Genomic DNA, 18,615 nt, shown 5'->3' with positions numbered 1-18,615 from the left:
TCTGTAATCTTTCTCTAAATTAGTTTTGTGGGCGTATCCATTTTCTGAGAAAGTTTGCGTAGAAGAAGTGTTGCCATATTCTTGTTTTTCGTGTACTTCAATTCACAATGACTCTTCAGAATGAGTTGTAAAGGGAACATACAATACCATACTTGTCATCCATTGTTGCAAATTAAGGACGGTACAGTATAACAAATATTCAAATTTTTGGTGGCTTCTACTTCAGTAATAACAAAAATGAGAAAAACTATGCAACACACATTCAAAGTACTTTAGTGTCTAATAGTATGAACATAATATGACTCATTTCGGATAAATACGAACGAAGTCACAACAGATTGAAAAGTTCACTTTTTTAGTATTTATTTACAGAAACTGCTTAGATAAAGATCTCATCCTATTACATAGAAGATTTTGCATAGATATGAGGATTACAATGACATTACACAGCAATTTGATATCTCAAACCATTCTGGAGATATGTTAAAACTTATAACACTGATTAAAATTATGTAATTCCGATAACTTATTGTAATTACACCCATCAGAAAGTATTGTTGTAATGTAGTAGAAGCGAAGTAAATCAAAAATTGTTTTTTTACAAAATACCCACATTTTCTACAATATACAAAATTTTACTATCTATTATATCTCCCGAATTATTTGCGATTTCACATTGATGTAAATGACATTATGATCTTCATGTTTATTGAAAACTAAGTACGTAACTCAGTGTGGTTCTTATCTAAAAATTTTTTTAAAAAATAAAGTCCTTTGAAAAGAGTAATTTTTTATTCCCTTTAACATTGTTTTTACTTGTACGAAATACGTCATGTGATAACCGTAGTATTCGACATTGTAGTACTTTGAATGTGCATTACCCCTTCCGTGTCATTTGCTTTGTTATTGTTGTAGAATCCATCGAAATTTGTCTGTTTTTCGATGTTGGGGATACTACAGTTTGCAACATCGCATGATAAATGTTGTATTATTTATTTCGATTTACATGTAAAGTTTAAATATGTAGTAATATGATGTAGTGCCATTTAAAAAAGTACAACTTTACATTGTCAACGCTGTTAACCTTATGTAACAGATTATGCAAGTCAACGTTTCTTGTTGGTATTTGCATCTTTACGAAATTTCAGCGGTTTTTGTACATTAGTTTAACACTTTCTAGGACGTATCAAGATAAATGGTCCATCCTGTATATAAGTTAAATCTCGTACTATAAACTATTGTCGTTATGTTTCCCGTGCTTTCCTGTACTCATATTTGGACGAAATTTGTCTTATTTCAAATGTCATAAGCAATTTTGTGATATTATAGTTTTTCTTCTTGTTCTGTATTTTTCAGAGCCGTTACTTTGATTGTGAATATGATGAAGACGAGCGTCGAACGGAAGGAGGCTTAGCTGCAGGAACCCCTGCCCTCTTGGACCACGTAATGTCACATCCTATGACGTGTAGTTTGCTCTGAAGTCGACGATAAAAAGGAATGGAAATGGAAAAGAATTTTCAAAAGAATTATATATTAATAAGAATATATATAAATACATTCTATAATATATGAACCAAAAATGTCTGACGTCATCCGCTCCACAATAATGTATCTGCACTACTTGTTCTTTTTTCAATGTTAATGTTTTATTTGTGTGTTTCTCTTGTTTGTTTCTTAAATAAATAATTATATTATTTTTTGCCTATAAATGAAGTGGAAAACAGTACCACGGTATTGCAAATTGAGAGAAAAAAATTGAAATATACATTGTTTATAAAACTCATATAGTGTGAAAGGTTTCGTTCGAATGCAGACTTGTGTGTATGTAAATAAGGTTATTAAAAGGAGTGTCTTTTCATCGTATATTGTTGTGTGAATGTTTGGTTATAAGAGAGTATATTTTATTGTTAACACATTCAACCTATAGATTGTTGTTAGATATTAAAATCTTTGCTCTTATGCCTAAACGTGAGTGTATGGGTATATCTCGTATGTGTGTTCGTGTAATCACATATGTTTGTGAGTGTGTACATGATTCAGATTGATCTTATGGAAGAGAAATAAGGACTATGTTTAAGTTGCTAAATATAAATGAAAATACGTCTAAATTTTGTTGATATATTACAGGATATAATGATAGAAAATTTCCAACAATATCTGGATCTACATATAAGTTGTATTTGGATTGACCTATAGAAATATATTTTCATATGTTTATCCACACAATCCAACGTAAATTGTACAATTACAAAACATTACTTCTACGAACCACTGCAGTGTCTTAATCTTATGTTATTTCCGATATAATCTTGCTTTCTAAGCATTTACCACTAACATGATATGTTTATCGGTCGGAGGTGAGTTATAGGACTTTTGATTTCTTTTTCTTGTCAAAATTGATGTTATTCGATTTTACATGTCTTACTTAGTCTACACACCAAGATTCAACTTGCGAAAACGAAGGAATCCAAAGTTATTGGGATCAAAATTTTTCCAAAAAAATATATATAGTGGGTTTTAGGAAAGTAGTGTTCGAAAGCGGATTAATTAGATTATTACATTCTTCAGTGTAGCGTTTTCCTGATGTTATCTTACACGATTTACATCTTTCCTCTTTGAGCACTTTCCTTTGCTGCAGATGAAAACAAAGCCAATTTTGTAATTATCTTCATCTTCCGTGTACGTATCGGAGGATCCACATATATTACATTTCACTTTTTCAGTGTTTCTTTTCTTGTTGAAATAAGATTATATTTTGCAAGGAATGCATCTGCATCTTCTTTATTCTTGAAATCAATACCTTCTAGTTCTGGCTACCTTTCCTTTATTGGAAAAATGAGCTAGGTATATGATTTATCTTAGAAAAGTATTAATTTTCTACAATCACACGAAATACAATAGCTTTAAACAATCACGTTGGCAAATCTACACTAATTTCACTTTTCTATCCATTATCTAAGCCCCATTGCCAAATCGTGAACTCATCTTCTATTCAAATTAATACCTTGAATATTTTAACAGTTTGCAAAATGTTAAGTTATGGTAGGGTTTAATTTGCGGAATTCAAAATTTTAAGTAAACAAATCAAAAGTTCTAAAGCGTTCAATATTTTTGGCAAGATTTTGACCCACACAACTTTGGATCTTCCGTTTTCGCAAGTTGAAACTTGATGTGTAAACTAAATAAGACATGTAGAATCGAATAACATCAATTTTGAAGTCAAAATATTAAAAGCCCTATAACCCGTCTCCGACCTGTATATCTTTTAAAGTGCCGCTCTAGGAATAGCATGTGGTTCACCAGGTAGCAAGTAGTGGCCAATCAGGTTGTCCATACATATTGCATTCAGGAATTCTTTATCCCGTCTCATATAGCCTTGCTGCTGAAAGGGGCGTTAAACTCAAAATCAACTCAACTCAACGAATTGTTTATCTTTAATAACACTCCTTGAACCAAGAGTGAAACCTTGAACTTGCACTTTTGTGAGGCTGGGAAAGCAATAATATTATATTTTTCTCGTTTCAAGATGCATTTGTTAACTACAGTACGCACTACACGAATTTAAAAATATTCACAGCATTGTTTCTTTAAAATCTATAGTAACACTGTATTTGGCACGTGATCATAATAAGAATAAATTTGTATTTCACAATAAATATAAGCTATAATGAGAAACATTGCTATTATCAATATATCCCATGATGAGAAATGAAATGAAATGAAATTTTTAGTTTTACGACCAACGGTTATGCCGGTTAGGCTAAAGGAGACGGTGATAATGAGTAATGAATGAAAATGGTGGAATGAAGAACGTGGGAGGAAACGGGAGAACCCCGAAAAAACCCACGCACACGGTGTTTGTCCACCACAAAGTTCACTTGGCGGGAGCAGGGTTTGAACCCGAGACCCCTAGCACCAGAGGTGAATGCTCTACCACTGAACCACCGCGGCCCCTCTCATGATGAGAGTAATCATGCAACTTTACATATACACTTGCCATTTAACCTTGTAAAATAGTAAACATCATCCCTGAGCTTTTGGACTATTTTTAAAATAATAGGCCTAATTGATAATAATTATGGATTACTTTCCAGGAACATTGCATTCAGTTTTTCTATCGTCATCCCCGTGTTTATTAAGTGAACATTTTCTCAGCCTCTGTATGTACATTTTATAACAGCACTAGCGACCACTAAGCTGAGTAGGCTTTTTGTGATGGTACAAGTCATTCTTGAAGTGTAATACCCATAATACAAACCAGAGTAGTGGTTTAAGTATGTCTGTAATAGTAAGTTCCCTTCTTCACGTTGTTAACATTATACAAGAATGAATTACAATCTACAATTTTCAAAAGCTCTAAAATCTTTTAGTTTACATTTTCTTACTTTAAAAATTTTAGAGTGTGTTCTATTGCTTTGTTTTCTGTTAATTTTAAAATTTAGGACAAAACACAAACCACTATGATACTCTCCTAAGGATTGTAAAATCTTTAAAGGTTGCTTTTTCATCTGTTGTGAACCTCTTTGGTTTCTAACGTAAAATAAGAATTCAAAAATTATTCAGCAATACATTTGAAGAGATTTTAAATATACAGATTGTTTTATCTGCAGTAGATAAAGCAACGTAATACTTCGATATCAACAAAACCACTATTCTTTGTTTACAAATAAAACATGTATGGTTATAGTTTCCCAAAGATTTAATCAAAACAACACAGTAGCAGTCCTGTTTTGATGGCCTGCTAGTGTCCCTTTGTAAATTGACATCGAAATCACAAATATATATGTATCATGTAATAGTAACAGTAAACTCAACTAATATGAGAAACACACAATAATGAATATACAAGGAATCTGCATTAAAGGTAAAGTGGTTTTACCATCACAAAAAGTTTTAGAATGTAATTTGAAGTGAAATTTCATTTGTGATACATAAACCATTACAGCATTATGCTTTCCATGCCTCACAATGTAAAATGAATTCTTCAGATCTTACGAAGGATTTCAAAACATCATTTTGAACTAGTAAAATAAAAACATAAAATAATTACGCATATTTATATGAAATAAAGTTATATTTAGCAAAACACACCGAAATATTTTAGTTCAAATCATTTTAATTTGAGATAAAAAAAAATAGAATTGTAGAAGGTTTTTAAGCCTCTTTCGATGAATTAGGAGAAAGATAAGTTTTAGTGAAGCGACTGCCTATCATATGATCCGGGTTCGATCCATTCTATTTTCCATTCTCTTTCTTATACACCGACAAACGGGTTCGCTTATCCTCTGTGAAAACAAAATGGGTATCTAGGAAACTTGGTGCGTATCGGTGGGTGGAAGATGATGCTGTTTAAGTATCTTGTACCTGCGAAAGTCAAGAAAATCGGGCCGTCTCTGACTCTTTCGACTGGAGGGCACCCTATAAATTTGCTGGAAGGGAACGTTTTATAAAAGTATAAATGAAATATCTCCCTATATAAAAGAAATCTTGAAAGAGTTGCTAACTGATCAACGCCCAGTCTAAACCACTTAAGCTAGAAACTTGAAATTTTTATAGGGTATCCGATTTGTGACGTAAGGTACCACCAAGGAAGTATTTTTGAAAATTCGACGAGAAAGGGAAGAAATAGAGATGAGAATTGTTATACTAAAATTAACATATCTTCGAATTTCTTAAGCTTAGGGACATGAAATATGGTATATAGACTTTCTCATTTGAAATAGTAAGACACGTGTATCAATGTTTTTTAACATTTGACCTAGAAGGGAAGAAAATGAGAGGGGGAAAAGGGGTGGAGAATACAATTATTATGAAAAGGTGTGGTAGGGGAAAAAGGGGTGGAGTTTACAATTGTTATGAAAAGGTGTCTATCTCAAAATCTTTTAAGGTGAGAAACATCCAATTTGGAGTTTGTACTTCTAATTTTAAATAATCAGACACATGTTTGAGCGTTGTTTAATATTTGGCCTAGAAGAGAAGGAAAGGGCATAAGAACAAAAAAGGCGGGAATTACAAATATTATAGTAAGAGTCCGTCAGTCGAAACCTCTTATAGTTAGATACATCAAATTTGGTATTTGGACTTTTCATTTAAAATAATAAGACACTTGTTTCGGCGATTTTTTTATTTGACCAAGGAGGAAACAAAATGTGGTGGAGGGAAAAGGGGATGGGATTACAATTATTTTAATAAGATGCTGTTAAATATGTGTTTAATGCTTTTAAATGTTTTACCTAGAGTGGAAGAAAAAGACGTGCGAGGTGATTCCTTAACATGTCCATGCAACCCCGAGTTCAAGCAAGATCTTTTGTAGAGACCTCAAGTTCAAGTGAATTCTAATCAAAAAAGAAGAAGAAGGAAGAATGCGAAATACTGTCCATAATAACACCTGCGGCATTTCCTAATATTACATAACGTAGTGACTCATAATGTATTTACAAACGTAACCATTTTCAGTATTATTATATTTACGCACTGAGCTAGAAAAGCAAATCAGCAGACATGGACCAATGAATTGCAGTATACTTCTTATAATCCGATAATTTGGGATTCGCAGACGCCTTTGTGTTTCTCACTACCTTAAAATTTTATTTTAAGAGGTAGATTAGTATATTTAGTAACATATATTCGTATCTGCTTTTTATAGTATCGGGTTTAATATCCAGGATTTGAGTACAGTCTCCGCCATCAGCCTACAATGATTCAAAATAAACGGAATAAAAACTAAGATCTGTCATGCAATACTTCGGTCTGTGTTATAAATACCACTTTAAAACCATCATATAATGATCATCAAAAGAAAATAATTTGAGACCACACTAACAATCTTCTCTAATCTATCAATGAATATCAAATTACTCAGAATATTGTCAATTATGCTTACCTTTTCCTTTCTTGATTTTATAACTTTATATCTATAATTATTACAGTTTATTATTTCTCTAATGCTATCATAATATTGTTTATCTAATGCCCTTAAACGAAATCACCTTATAACGTGAGGAGAATGATTGGTAATGACTGGAAAATTTAACATATATTAGTGAATGTGCGGAAATACGTATGAATGGTCTTATGTATGTTAAAGAGCAAAATAAGAGGAAAGAATGGATTACTTAAATTTCGTATGTCATTTTGTATTTATAAACAGTGTTGTCACTTTGTTCTTTAATAAGCAAATAGATTCTATTTTACATGTGTTAATGACTTGTTTTTAACAATATATATGTATTTAAGATACATAAATAGATACATACATATATATGTATAACAAATATGTTAAATATTGGTATTTTTCACAAATGTTAACATGGAATTCAAATTCAATTTTTGAAATTTTGTGTTAAAGTCAACAGAGGAATTTCTATGCACAAAAATGTATAATACTTTTATTAACATAAAATATAATTGACAATAAATGATTGTAATTTCTCCGATTACAACAGAAATAGCGTTTTAATATAAGCATAAAACCAAGATAGGAATGTATTTATAATTCTCAAAAATGATCAAATAGTTCAGTTCTTCTTTTGCTAAATTAATGAGAAATATGAGAGAAATTTTAAGGTGTCAAAATGCATATGATGTTTCAATTATATTAACGAATTCTTTTCTCAGACAACGTATTAATACTTAGTTTGGATTTTAGCAACGCACTTTTATATTTATTCTTAAAATATTTCCATGAATGATAGAGGCACTGGCACAAAGTTTCTCCCAAAACTGATTAGATATAACATTCAAAGCTATCTAGAAACAAATGCCAACATGTGTAAAGCATTTGTTAGAAACATTCTTTGCTAATTTTAAAAAAACAACTAAATAATCCAATATTGATACACAAATATAAGGAAACATGTCAATTGCATCAACATCGCATAAAATATACCCACAAGTTAGCAACACTTTCTAAATTTCACTATCTACGATAATAAATGTATGATTTTAAAAAGTTATAAATTGAGCTAAAAATATAAATAATGACAAGAGATCTACTTTCAACACACTTTGTTTGCGATTTTCAATAAGCAGTCCTTTGTTTAGGAGCAAATGGAAATAAGAAAAGATCTCCTAACAAAACACACATTCCCGAAAGTACGTCGATATCTCCAGTTTGATTTCTTCACTACTTTTAATACTCTGATGTAGATTTTCTTAGTCCAAAGATAGAGTCCAAAATTATTGATCCTGTATAATTTATCTTCAAGACATTGAGTAATATAAAATGAGTAATATGTTTCTATTAAAAGGATTTCATAAAACGCTGAAGTATTTTTTTATTTTAAGGCTGAATTCCTAGAAACTGACAATACGTATAATACAAATTGTGTGTTTATTTTAAATTTAGGCTATCTATATATATTTAAATATATAAATATAGTTGTAAGTGGTATTAACAAGGTGAAATAATGGAACATCATTTCAATGTTTAATATATGTCGTCTCAGCTTTAAACGCATGAGCATTTGCACAGTATTAAAGATGAAAATATAATATACTTAGTAACTCATTTTGACAATATTGTACAGTTCTTATGAGACAATAAAACTATGTATGAGTACAATAAATTAGTATAGATTCTGATTCATACAATTACGTATGTTTTTCTACATAAATGAAAGTTTTATCCAACACTAATAAAATTGTCAGGGAAAAATGAACACAATAAATTAAAATGTGTATAGATGTGTACACATACAACGCTGATCAGGCAATAAACATTGATTACTTACTTCAATTAAAGTTATATGTGTTGTATCATAGATAGTTTACAGCACGAATTTTATTGCATAACACTTAATTTTAACAAGTATATCACAAGTCACTTGCTTTGAATGTATATACGTGTTAAAACTCACTAATTCACATTACAACTTTGACATAATGCACGAAATTTAATGAAAAATGTGAAATTTACAAACGAGTATAATATCAATCTTTTACGTAAATTTAACAAGTATAATCATATTATGTATCAATAATTATTTTTCCAATTATTATACTTATCAAAACTATTCTTCATTTATATTGTGAAATTTTCATCTGTATTTTCACATTGTTGTGTTTTACTAATTAACAAGTAAAATTTGATATATAGTGATTTCTTGTATATAGGTTTATTTTATACATAAAATTATTATAGTTCGTTACTTAACTAAGCAGTTGTTCATTAAAATGTAATGATGATAGTCACCAATTATCTGGCATTATCAGAAATGCAAATTTCGATAATTTGTTTATCTGGATCAAGTGTATACTGAATAACATTTTAAACACTGCTTAATACATTATAAATTATGTGCTATACGTATTGTCTTCCATGTATGATAGTTTGAAAAATTTCTTTTAACAATTGAATCTAAATATTATCATGTTATTACCCTAAACTTTAATTAATTATTAAATATTCCAACAAACGTAGATGTACTCATATGGTTTAGTTATAGCAGGGCCATAGTGCTGGAAAGCAGTTTATCACATGAGAAATTTTGTAATGAGAGAAAACATTACTCTTGAAATAAGAGTTGTTATAAATAAATAATATTTTATCTTATAAAATAATGAAGTTATTTATTAAACATTATAGTGGAAATTCCTCTGATGACAAGAACATTTTAATATAATGTTATTGAAATAGATTTATTTCCATTACATAAGTTATACTCAATGACGAACACTGTTATGAGCTTTGACGTGCTTCCCATTGTTATTTTATATATTAGCTACACAATACATATATTCAGTATCGTAAACCTTTTGGTTTCAAGAAAAAAGTACATTAGTTTTGAAACAACATATTTGTAATCAATATGGAATTTATATAACATAGATTATGTATTTAGTTTGTATTAAACAAAGAAAGAAATATTACACACATAGTAGTCCCGAGAACAAAAGAAGTTTTAGAACTACTATTAACGAAAATCTTATGTAAATGATTATAAAATCGATATGTTTTTATTCCAAACTGAAATCTGTCTTTAAAAGTATAACGTGGTAATTTATTTTCTAAATATTACTTTACATGTTTTATAGGGTACAAATAGTATTGTAAATAAACGTGCCAAACTTCCCATACAACAACCTATCGTTAAAGCACGCTACTATAAAAAGCACTTCCTGGAAGGATTACATTTCGTTTAAAACAATCATCTTATTATTATAAAAATTCTTGAGTTTGTTATAACTTCAATCAATTTTAAATAAAAAGCACCAAGAACTGCTAAGAATATAACAATGATTTCGTCAATGTTTTGCTAATATAATTTGTACCCGAGAGATTTGCGATACTGAATGTAAAAGTTCAAAAAATTGTATATATGTATTTTCTAGATCGACTGTTTATTTGAAAAGAATTATTTGATTGAAATTATGCTTGTATAATTCGTAAATTCTAAATTCTTACGAGTGAAAAGAGAATTCAAAATCTATTTATATTTTTGACTTCGAAAAGAAAATGCTCAAATATTCTTCAGATTTAAACTGATAAGTATCTCTGTAAATGTAATTTACATGTAATAATTCCAAATATATATATTATAAAGTGTATACATAAATATTATATTTGAAATATAAAGGTTTCTTTAATTTAAAGGGTGAAGTAATGTTAGTTACAATACTAGTGTTTTATTTGTGTATTTTGTATTGTACTTCCTTTATTTTTAAGTACTTATTTTGTTTGTAACTCCCACTGTAGAGTGTATAGAAGGCGTATTAATCATATTTATAAATAAAAGTAATTTTGTGAAATGTTCTGAGAGCATCAGTTTATATGGTTTGCAATGCATCTCAAGATTGATCACTTACCGTATTTCAATGCAGTGATGGTTTTAATTTCTTAAATACCAAAATGGGACAAATTAGTGGTACTTAATTCATTTTAGTTGTGATTTAAATTTCTATAGCATTTTACTATGCTACAACAACTGTAATACTACAGCAACCGCAATATTGTTATCACTGCAATCACTGCTGGTTTGAGGTGATTTACAGACACTTCATATCAACAACTGTATCAGACGCTGAAACTAATTTTGAAAGAGAGCCATGATAATTTGGCTCTTCATACAGTCAGTTACAATCTCACAATGACAAGGGTTTCAAGAAACCAATTTATTGCAGAGATGGGTGTCGGATTTAGTATACAAATAATAAATTTCAAAAGGAATATAGTTCAATGTCTGAAATATTCAGTTCAGATACATACATATTTTCTTCGGTGTAGAAGGCGTAGGTCAAGACGTCGGATATTTATATCCACAGATTGCGATATGCTAATGTATCAAGATGTAACTTTGAAGTAACTACTTATTATTTAGACATAACTTGTTAAACTAATTTTATAAGTTTTGGTTTAAAATTAAATTTAATAGTATAAAATCATTCACAGGATTGTGGAATTTTTCACATTACTTTACAGAAATATCATTGAAACCTAATAACGTAGTAGAATACACTATACTCTGGACAAAAGAGTCATGAAATATAAACTTTAGCATTGTCATCCACTCTTTACTTTCATTTACGTCGTTTCTTTCACCAAAACACTTGTATTAAATCAGAAAATTCGGTATTAACAAAACGTTCATTAGAAATGGCTGAACAAAACTGAATTAGCATAAAACTATAAGGTTCATAATGAGTTCGAAGTTTGCTATTCTTGACGTAATTTAATTATGGTGTGGGTAGAAATCAGGGTTTGAATTTGAGTGGTATTTGAAACAGATATTGAAATAGTTTGTATGGTGTGTCACCAATTGGAATTAACGTTTAAATGTTCTAATAATGATCTGATTTGGTTAATATTTGATTTTAAAAGAACATTTCTAGACTTTATTTTATAATGTTTGTGTTATTGCACAAATTTAAGTTTTCAAATTTCTTTGTGAAATGTCAGTAACTAACCAAATGAATCATGGATAAAAAAATAATTTTTTTCGACATTATTCTTATATACATACATCATAATTATATGCACGAAAATTATATTAAATAAGCTAGGCAAATTAAAATTATCCACCATTGCTAATTATACAAGTGTTTCTATCGCTCAGTTTAGGAATTAAATGTGAATAGCATTCATACAGACACACACACACATACACACACACGCATAGAATTTTTTTTCAAAATTAAATACTTATTTGTTCTGTTCTAAATAATTTACTTTTAACTCTTTAATATTAATGAACAGGTAAGTCCAGACACTAATTTACTATAATTTTATAATATGAACATTATTATATTTTTCTACCTCAAGTAAACCTAGTTTGAGGCTGTCAGTTCTTTACTAAGCTTAATAGCAGAAAATTTATCGAGTACACTCACTGTGTATCTGATATACAACTGTGAACAAAATTGAAGAAAATGTTAAATGTGCCTTGTCGAAGAATTAGATTCAATTCTGATATAACATTCCCGTAAATATTATGCTCAAATTAGTGTAAATATAATTTAAATCTCACCATTAAAATACTTTTATAATCTAATTTTAAAACGCCTTTAATTAATTCTTTTGAGTTAGGGTGTTTATGTATGTTATTGCTATATATAATACAGTAAGTGTAAATCATAAATTACTTAATTGTGAAAGTTCGAAGGTTAAAATTACAATTATCAGTTATCTGAAAGCTCTCGTTATTTATCCCAATTAATTTTTATATCAAATCAAACGATTAAACAAATTAGAATAAATAAATGTTAACATTCAGCGTCGCTCCCCATAGTTTGAAAGTTCAAATAAGTGTGTTGTAACACGAAGTTAAAACAACCTATCAAAATTTCAAACCACTATTCGCTAAGAGAAATAAACATCATTGCATTGTAATACGCTAACGAAAGGAAGCAGAATAGGTTATTAGTGAACTGACTCTCTTCCTTCTTCTGTGAAAAATATAAATCAAAATAACGAAACTTTTTTAAATAAATTTTTCATTTCATCTCTCATGAAGTTGAAACTTTTAGTATCAATGTGTGAAAGATTACAAGGATTACCTCTGTTAAGATATCAATCAGCAAATAAGATGTTGAGAACACAGTGTAGGATGGATCATTTCGCACCACATCCTTCATAAAACTGAGTGATAGGTAGATCATTATATTCATAATTAACGTACTATTAGCTGTAAAAATATTAAGAAAACATAATGATGTAAGATAATTATAATTACTCATATATAAATATAATGGTATTGCGTTGTAATAAATGGTCTAGTGTTTTTTGTTTATTGTTTTCTTATATACAATATCATTTCCAAAAGACGAATTGAGCTTGAAAAGATAAGACATTTTTTAAATTTCTTCAATCAAATAGTTTCTCCATTTTTTTGTACACAACAAATTACCATACAATGTTTGTATATATGATGGAGTTCTTTCACCATTTGATATCCGTTACAAAATGTACATTGATATCCCTTACAAAAGAAAATGAAATAAAATCTTTGAGTTTTACGTCCCACGGTTATGCCGATTAGGTTAAAGGATATGATAAGTAATGAATGAAATGGTGGAATGAAGAAAGTGGGAGGAAACGGGAGAACCCCGAGAAAACCCACGAGCACGGTGTTTGTCCACCACAAAGTTCACTTGGCGGAGGCTGGGATCGAACCCGGGAGCCCAAGCACCAGAGGTGAACATTCTACCACTGAGCCACCGCGGCCCCTCCCTTACAAAAGAGTATCTTTGATGTTTATTGCTCTGTTTTAAGAATTCGGTGATGAACATCCTTCGTATTGAATTTTAAGTAACGCCGCATTCTCAATGTCACTTATGAAATAATGATAACCATCTACTCCTTGTCAATCGTAAGATATCAAGAAAATTAAGTTTTACTTCGGAATTGGAATACTAAAAATATGGCTTTTAGCGTTAACTTAATGACATATATATATATATATATATATATATATATATATATATATATATATATATATATATATATATATATATATGTACAGGGTGGTCGTGCATCAATGACGGAAAATTCGGGAGATGATTCTACAGGTAAAAGGAAGCAAAAAAATCATATAAACATTGGATGAATGCGGCTTCGTTTGGACGCTAGAGGCGTCTGAAATGTCACCTTCCGAGGTGGCAATTTGCAATATCGCAAGAACGGAGAGAATGCGAGAATATGAATATGAATGTCGAGTCAAATTTATCAAAGGAAATCCGATCCGAAGAATCCAATTATGCATAATTTATAGCGAAACAGTGGCGGCGCTAGAGGGAGGCACAAAGAAAGTGAATGAAACATAGAGAAAAGTGAACAATTTACACTGAAAAATTGTAGGAGGGGATGTTACTTGGAACATGCAGCAACAAATGTTAATGAACAAAGGCTACAATGGCTACGCTGTAGAGACACTATGGGAGGCGGAATGTAGGAATACAGTATCTTTGTAACGGAAAGAAATAAGAATGTCGGGGCAAAAGATATCAAAGGAAATCCGATCCGATGAATTCAGTTATGCATAAGTGATGGTGAAACAGTGGCGGCACCAGGGGGCACAAACGAAGTGAATGCAACGCGCAGAAACTGAACAATTTACACTGGCAAACTGTAGGAGGGGATGTTACATGGAACATCAGCAACAAATGTTAATGAACAAAGGCAACAATGTCTACGCTGTAGGGGCACTATGGGAAGCGGAATGTAGGAATAAAGTATCTTTGTAACAGAGAGGAATAGGAATATCGGGTCAAAAGATATCAAAGGAAACCCCATCCGAAGAATACAATTATGCGCACGTACTGCGGAACAGTGGCGGCGCATGGGAGCTACAAAGAAACTGTTAAATACTCTTAGTGATGATACGTGCAAATCGTACAAAACACGTACAGAAGATGAGGCCCAGCGTACTGTAAAAACAAGAGGTATTGTACTTACCGTGGTCAACATAATGCTGTCTTAAAGAAGGTGTTCAATATGTCCTTCTTGCTCTTCTAGACAGACAGTTACACGTTGGCGTAAAGATTCTCTGACTTTTGGCGATAACGCTGGAGTTTGCCGTAGTGTGGCAAATGCAACTCATACACACTAGCGAAGATCTTGAATGCCAGGCACGGGCCGCATAGAACTACAGGAAAAAGTCTAGGGTATTCAGATCGGGTGAATGTGAGGCCCATACTCCTTTGCTTCCACTATCTATCTACCTGCGTGGAAATTTTTCGTTCAGATATGCACGAATAGTGGGACATGAATGGGTAGGGACGGAATCAATTATAAACAACATACGCTGTCGTGTCCTCAGTGGCACGTCTTTAAGTAGAATAGGTAGGCCCTAGGTCAGAAACTGGAGACACGATATTGTTTGCGTTCAATTGCTGTGGTAAGAAGTGTTATTTCACAACATGGTCATCAATACTACTAGCCAACACATGGAACTGCAAACTCTGATCGTGCTTCGTCTCTACAATTGCATGCGGGTTGTTGGGTGTCCATCGATGGTCATTGTGGATATTTGTAATGCCATCCCGTATGAATGCTTCATCCGAGAACATCTGTGCTAGAGATTTTCTCTGCGTTTCGTTCACATACTTTGTGCTTCTTGGGCCGCCATTGCTTTGCCATCACTTATGCATAATTGGACTTTTCGGATGGGTGTTCCTTTGAAATCTTCTTACCCGACATTCTTATTTCTCTCCGTTATACAGATACTGTATTCCTACATTCCGCCTCCCATAGTACCGCCTCCCATTGTTGCCTTTCTTCATTAACATTTGTTGCTGATGTTCCACGTAACATAACCCTCCTACAGTTTGTCAGTGTAAATTGTTCAGTTTTCTCCTCGTTGCATTCACTTCGTTTGTGTCCCCTGGCGCTGCCACTGTTTCGCCATCACTTATGCATAACTGAATTCTTCAGATGAGGTTTCCTTTGATTTCTTTTGCCCCGACATTCTTATTTCTTTCCGTTACAAAGATACTGTATTCCTACATTCCGCCTCCCATAGTGTTCCTACAGCGTAGCCATTGTTGCCTTTGTTCATTAACATTTGTTGCTCCATGTTCCAAGTAACATCCCCTCCTACAATTCTTCAGTGTAAATTGTTCACTTTTCTCTATGTTTCATTCACTTTCTTTGTGCCTCCCTCTAGCGCCGCCACTGTTTCGCTATCAATTATACATAATTGGATTCTTCGGATGGGGTTTCCTTTGATATATTTTGACCCGGCATTCGTATTTCTCTCCGTTCTTGCGATATTGCAAATTGCCACCTCGGAAGGTGACATTTCAGACGCCTCTAGCGTCCAAGCGAAGCCCCATTCACCCAATGTTCATATGACATTTTTTGCTTGTTTTTACCTGTGGATTCATCTCCCAAATTTTCCGTCATTCATGCACGACCACCCTATATATATATATATATATATATATATATATATATATATATATATATATATATATATATATATATATATATATATATATATATATATATATTATACCTTCTGGAATTACGACGAGTCTATCGACACATTATTTCTAAAATTCTATAAAATCATTTATATATACGTCAAAATATTTTTCTTCTTTAAGATTTCTGAAGATTTTACACATGGATACAAGGTCTATATGTGGACCGATACTTGCCGTTGGTTTACGACTTATGTACATAAGCACCGATGACAGAAACACTGAAACAATGTTTCCTGCTGATGCACAGGTATCTTAAAGTTATTAACAAAGAATATGTAGTTGCAACTTAATGTTGACATACTTCATACTTGCCTATAATTATGCCGTGTTAAGTTCCAAATAACAAACGCAATACAAAAATTGCATCACATCCTATGTATGTGGAAAACCACAAAATCTTTCTCCCAATTGAACAATAATAATAATTAACCATTTATTTGAATACTATTGTACTATTCTTGTTATTAATTCAATTCAAAATGTTTAACAATAGCCATACTTTAAATCTATTAATGTATTAGTAATCTTTTAAAAGATAACATTTTTCATCGGTTTATGTGCTATACAGAGTTTTCATCTCATGTCTCTGAACAGGGTTGGTAACTCAAGTATCTTAACATCACTGTTTTGAAATGTGTGGTTGCATGAGTTCTCAATAACTTGGTTGGTTGAAATTTAGCATTCCTTTCAGCACCGAGGCTATATGAGATGTAGACGTGACTCTCCGGCCGGAAATCGAGCCCAGGTCTTCCGCTTTGAAGATGAGTGCTCTAATCTTAAATCCAGAAGGGACTTCACATTTTGCAATCGCATATACTCACATATCCTAAGCATTTGTGACAAACGAATTCCTGCCAGTATATCATACTAAGTTTGGTATAAAATATTATTAAACTATTATAACAGTTCCTGCTCATGAGAATTACATCATGCAAAAATGCTTTGTGTAGCTGTAATGTTGCCGCCTTACCACTTTGTAGCCAGAGTAGCACAACGAAATATTTATCGCCACCTTAAGGACATTTTCGACTTTGGAAAAGAACATTCTTCAATCTTTGTATAAATAGGTCACCAGTAACCCGTACTCTCCTTCAAATTTATTAAATACCTTAAAATGCAATATAAATATAAATTATGTCAATGAAACGAGCGTTTTGAACCATTCTGCAATGTGGTATAGTAATAGACGACTTCTGACAGTTATTGTCCTTTTACGTAGGAGTTAAAGGTTTTAACCAGAAGTTGTTCTAGGAGTTTGTAATGTTTGACTCTTATAACAAAACTGCCAAATAATGCAGTAAATGATGCTCAAATTTTAATGAAGAAAGCAACAATTTGGTATAAGCAGAAAATTCGTATAGATATTGGGAATGATGTTTTAAACAACATACTAAAAGTCCCCCTGAAATTCCACCTTATTTTTCCTTGCCCTATTGGAAAATAGCCGCTAGAAGTGTCAAATGAACAATGACCAGATAAAATAGCAATATCGTCATTATAACTGAATATAAAGAGAAAAATTTAATGTTGTTTTATAGAACATAGCTAACTCAATATTTTTATAGGGATTTTTTTTTCATAAAACGCATACTTTTAGAAATATTTAGCTCTAAATTCTAAAATTCCGAACACTACCGTCAAACAGATTTAAAATTTTATTGAACTTAGGAAGTAATTATAACAAGTTGAAATTTGACATAGATGTTGGAAAAGAGTATTTAAATGACATATTAAAAACTCACAACTTCTCGTTCCAAAACATCCAAATGTCCGAAGTAATTGAAAGATGATATTTTTAACTAAAATACAAAGTTTGGACCAGGCTACGTATTTGAAGAAACTGTAAATGCAGTCGATATGAAATCAATTGGGATCAATGTTGGTGGGGGAGGGAAAACATTTTGACGTAGTTAAGGTTGTCGTCAGCCATCTTGGTGGCCGTCATCTTGGAATCAACTTGTTTATTTTATATAACAACATGGTCGTATGACATATTGAACAGAATCCTCGTTCGAAGAGAAACCCAACAGTAAGTCTATTTTACCAAAACCTGCAATGGTTTTGAAGTCGTGAATAGATTTAGGACATGCTATATGTGAAATACTGTGAAATATGCTGTGCGAAGTTTAGAATTGATGGATAGAGTGAAAAACAAGTTTTGTAACATCTCACATTACGTATACTTTATTGACC

At 31.5% G+C, this 18,615-nt stretch overlaps 1 protein-coding gene across 1 annotated transcript in view; it reads left to right on the top strand.

The window, feature by feature from the left end:
- LOC145668448 (uncharacterized) overlaps positions 1–13,221 on the top strand; it is a 74,268-nt gene extending 61,047 nt beyond the window's left edge. The window contains exon 4 of the mRNA XM_081736325.1: positions 1,357–13,221. Within this exon, the coding sequence (XP_081592451.1) occupies positions 1,357–1,479 (123 nt within the window). The 3' untranslated portion in view covers positions 1,480–13,221. The remainder of the gene's footprint in view (positions 1–1,356) is intronic.
- The last annotated feature ends 5,394 nt before the right edge of the window (positions 13,222–18,615 follow it).

Source organism: Thermobia domestica, chromosome 13, assembly GCF_964235325.1.
Source record: "Thermobia domestica chromosome 13, izTheDome1.hap1.1, whole genome shotgun sequence".
Lineage (NCBI taxonomy): Eukaryota > Metazoa > Arthropoda > Insecta > Zygentoma > Lepismatidae > Thermobia > Thermobia domestica.
Note: the sequence above shows the minus strand (reverse complement) of the source record. Positions and strands in the feature narration are given on the sequence as shown.